Source organism: Merops nubicus, unplaced genomic scaffold (genome assembly GCF_000691845.1).
Source record: "Merops nubicus isolate BGI_N331 unplaced genomic scaffold, ASM69184v1 scaffold17930, whole genome shotgun sequence".
In the NCBI taxonomy this organism is placed as follows: Eukaryota; Metazoa; Chordata; class Aves; order Coraciiformes; family Meropidae; genus Merops; species Merops nubicus.
In genome coordinates this window covers 24,767-29,068 of record NW_008583757.1, presented here as the reverse complement: position 1 = coordinate 29,068, position 4,302 = coordinate 24,767, and the positions used below count along the sequence as shown (strand labels likewise).

The following is a 4,302-nucleotide window of genomic DNA, read 5'->3' as shown; positions in this document are numbered from 1 at the left end:
TATGTTTAGTAAAAGGGCAGATTAAGGCATTGGCCACCACCTGCCACTCGCTGCGGGTTTATTTAGTCCAGGCCCTCTCTGGGAGTCGAGCACCTGCCGGCACCTTTATTTTTAAATATTGGCCTGATTTATTTCCAGAGATAACTGATTTTTCTCCCTGGGGCTGGGGAGGGCTGTGCTGTGCTGAGTCCCGTCCCTGGGGACCCCCGGGGGGCTCCGGCAGGACTCAGCATCCCTGTGCTGGCTGGAGAGGGAGCGGCTTTGTTTGCCTTTTGGTGGGCTTCTCCAGTGCAGGATGTGACCCCCCGTAGGTGTGTGGGGACCCACAGCCTGGCAGAGCTGGGCCTGGCTGGATCCTGCTCCCCGAGGAGGGAGGATGAGTGAGGTGGACATGCCACCACCTCCCATCCCATGGCCAAGGGAAGGGGAACTGAAACAGTGCCTGGGAATGGGTGGCCAGGGCAGAATTAGCAGTGAGAGCGCCAGGATGGTGGGGAAGGAGTGGGAAAGGGGGATGTGAAGCAAGGCAGGGGTGAGCCACGAGCCAGGGAGGAAATGGGGAACAGGCAACACACCCCCAGCACCCTCAGCATCCACTCTGAGGCACATTTTGCTTTATAGGAGCCAGGGGAACCGAAATAAAGCACAGCCCCAGAGCAGAAAGGGGAACTGAGAGCGTGGTGGGATGGTGCCAGGGAGCAAGCTCCAGCCGCCTCGGCGTGGTGTCTGAGGTGGTTTTCCTGGAGGTGATGACTTAGGAGGTCTTCAGCCTAATGGCTCCTGCCATCTGTTCCCTGTCTGGGCTCATTACATCCTTGTCCCCCTCCCTGTGATGGGCAGAGGCACCTACCTGGGCCCACGGAGGAGCACGGCGAGAAGAGGAGGAGGAGGAGGAGGAGGAGGAGGGGGGATGCTGAGAGCAGGGCTCACCCCCCCACACTGCACTGCACCCGGGGGTAATGAGGCGTGTGGCCCCGTCGCCAGGCGGGGATGGCACTGATGGAAGGTGGTTTGAATCAGATGGCAGATGCCACTTGCCATCAGGCCACGCCTCGTCGCCTCTGGAAAGCCAACGGAGCAGAAGGGCATGGGGCGTGTGAGGGGTGGAGGGTCCCACAGGGTGGTTCCCAGCCACCCCCCGGCTCCTGCTGCCACCGGGGTGGGAAGCAGCCAGCAGATTCCCAAAAGCTGGAGCACCATCCCTCTCCTGTTTGGTCCAGCAGAGGTGAGGAGCCAGCAGCGCTCGGTGCCGGCACCAGAGGATGCTCAGTGTGCTCCCAGCACGTTCCCTCCAGAACTTCCCAGGACCTTGCACAGTTTCCAAGCACAGCCCCAAAATCAGGGGGTGAGGCAGTGTCCTGAGACTGGATCCCAGCACCCCAGGAGCCCCCAGGCCCCCCTGAGGAGGGGGTAGTGGTGCTGAGCTGGGGTGTGTGGGGCAGGAGCTGGGTGGAAGCTGTGGGGTAGTTTGCAGGGATCAGCAAGGTCCCAGCTGGACTGGGAGGCTGGACCCAGTAACTTTGCTGCTTATTGGGGTTTAACACACTTTTAAACCCTCTCACCTCAAAATTTTGGGAAAATGGGGAAAAAAAGCCAGATTTTTGGTAAGAGCCAAAGGGGAGGGACTTCTCAGAGGGTTGGAAGGGCAGCACTGGCTCAGTGCCCCCAGGCATCGCTGGCAGCAGCTCGGGGAGAGATCAGCCACAGGATTAGGATTTTCCAGAGCCTCCCTGCCTTTGCACAGTGCTCTTTGGGAGGGCGCCTGGGGGGACCAGAGAAGGGGTTTGGGGTGTTTTTTTGGCTGGGAGGAGGAATAAAGCTCTTCTTGCTAGGAGGGGACAGGATTCAGTCTCCTCCCTGCCCGCACGTGCTGCTGGTGTGGCACACACTGGGGTGGGGTGGGAACCTTGGGGTGCTTGCAGTGTCCCCCCTGAAAATTTCCCAACAAATTTCCCCAAAATTTCCCAAAAAGTTTCCCAAAAACTGCACTGGGGAAATTACTGGAGCTGATAACCCTGAATCCTTGTAGGGATGTGGTACAGCAGTGCCAGCAGCCCCTGCTCATGGTGTGGCACTGAGAGGCTCTACCTGGGGACCCACAGATCCCAAAGAGAGATGCTCCTGCCTGGGGACTTGCTTGTCCCTCCTGTCTCTGTGGCACTGTCCTGGCTGCCTTTCATTCATCAGCTGGCACAGGCAGGGAGGGAGAGGGAGGCAGATCCATCCTGTTTCTCCAGGGTGGGTTTACCTTGCTCTGTTCTACGGTTATTAGTCATCTGCCTGCCAAATATTCCCCACCAGCCAGGAGACTTTAAAGCCAGAGGAACGGCTGCACTGCTCTAATTGACAGATCACAAGCCCTGGGACTTCCCTGAATTAATTTGTGACAAGTGCAATTGCTGACTCTCTCTATTAGAGAAGAGAAACACGACAAGCAGAAGCACAAATCCTGCGTAGCCAACCTGGATTTAGAGGTTGGCAAGAACAGAGGCTCCGTGACAGTCCCTGGCAGGCTGGTCCCTGGGACTACAGCAATCCTGCCTGGTGCTGCATCCCCAGCTGGCCAAGCCTGGCACCTCCCTGCACCCCTAGACCTGCCCAGGCTGGGCAGGGTTGCTGGGAGCTTGTCTCATTCTCCTCTTGGGTCAGTTTTGGGAAAAAACTTCAAAGCTTTGGGTTTAGGCAGTACTTGTCCCTGCTTGGCCCTCCTGCCCCACAGCTGAGGGCATGGGCAAGCCCTGCTGTGGGGCTGGCTCAGCCCCACGCCCACGTGCCCTGGCTCCCCACTGAGCACTCTGCTTCTGTTTCGACAGCTCAACTCGCCCATGAACCCCGTCAGCAGCTCAGAAGACATTAAGCCACCCCTGGGGCTCAACGGAGTCCTCAAAGTGCCAGCACACCCCTCAGGAACGATGGCCTCCTTCACCAAGCACATATGTGCCATCTGTGGGGACAGATCTTCAGGTGAGGCTGGTGCCTGCCCCAGGAGGGCCCAGGGCAGCGTGCTGGGGCTGTGGGTGCCCTAGGAGAGCCTGGTGAGGGTTTGCAGGGCTCCTTGCATCACAGTGGGGAGGGAGGGAGGCCACCCGTGCTCTCAGAGGAGGGGATGAAAAGTCCTTTATTGACCGTCCTCCCCCAGCCTGGTCTGGGACAGGCTCTGAGCCAAGCCAGGAGATCCCAGGTCTCTGCTCAGCAGTGGTGTTACCTCCACAGCACCTCTGGAGTCCAGGCATTAGTGAGTGTCCCTCTCTCTTCTCATCCTTTGATCCACAGTGCTATTGTCACATAGCACCAGGTAAAGAGATGTGCTTCCCATGGAGCCTCTGTGCTCCGGGGAGATAAAGATGTGCTAATTCCCTTTATTCTCCTGCTGCTCCAGCTCATGGGATTCAGGAGGTCCTTAGGGGCACCTCCAGGCCTGGAGGAGGAGGTTGAGAGGTGGTGCAGAGCAGGCTGGGTTGGGGCTCTGGTGGGGGGGGCAGGGGCGGGGGGTCATGGGTGTAACGGGGGGTCCCTGTTCCAGTGCTGTACTGCCCTTTCCCTGACACCTCGCTAGGAACCAGCGAGGGCTTTGCCTGGCTGGGGGAGGTCATAGCCCATGGAGGATGTCCTGATTTGATGGGCCAAGTCAAGCTGAAGCCACTTCTCCTTCTCTCAGCTCTGAGAAACCTCTGCTTGCCCCAGGCAGGGCTGGGGGAGCCCCTGGGGAAAGCGGGTGATCTTTGTGGTGCGGGCGAGCGAACAGGGGGCAGCGGGCAGCGCCTTCTCTCAGCTCTGAGAAACCTCTGCCTGCCCCAGGCAGGGCTGGGGGAGCCCTTGGGGAAAGCGGGTGATCTTTGTGATGCGGGTGAGCGAACAGGGGGGAGCGGGCAGCACCCGGGACACTCAGTGGCTGCTTTTAACCCCATCTGTGTGTCCCCTGGCAGGAAAACATTATGGGGTTTACAGCTGCGAGGGCTGCAAAGGCTTCTTCAAACGCACGGTGCGGAAGGACCTGACCTACACGTGCAGGGACAACAAGGACTGCCTGATCGACAAGCGCCAGCGCAACCGCTGCCAGTACTGCCGCTACCAGAAGTGTCTGGCCATGGGCATGAAGAGGGAAGGTAAGGCTGCCAGAGCCTGGCCCCACCACCCACGGGTGCTTCACCAAGGGCTGCCTGCCCCAGGCTGATGAAAAGTTGCACAGCGCATCTATATTTTGCTTCCCTGCCACAGCCAGGGCCTCTCGTGGGCTCCACAACCCGTGGAGGGTGGTGAGATGCTGGCCCAGGTTGCCCAGAGAGGCGGTGGCTGCACACT

General features: G+C 59.3%; 1 protein-coding gene across 1 annotated transcript in view; it reads left to right on the top strand.

Moving 5' to 3' along the window:
* The window catches only part of RXRA (retinoid X receptor, alpha), a gene marked incomplete at its 3' end in the record, with an annotated part of 41,365 nt that overhangs the window by 13,633 nt on the left and 23,430 nt on the right, over positions 1–4,302 (top strand). Inside the window, exons 3-4 of the mRNA XM_008942154.1 lie at positions 2,814–2,964; positions 3,927–4,106. Of these exons, the coding sequence (XP_008940402.1) occupies positions 2,814–2,964; positions 3,927–4,106 (331 nt within the window). The remainder of the gene's footprint in view (positions 1–2,813; positions 2,965–3,926; positions 4,107–4,302) is intronic.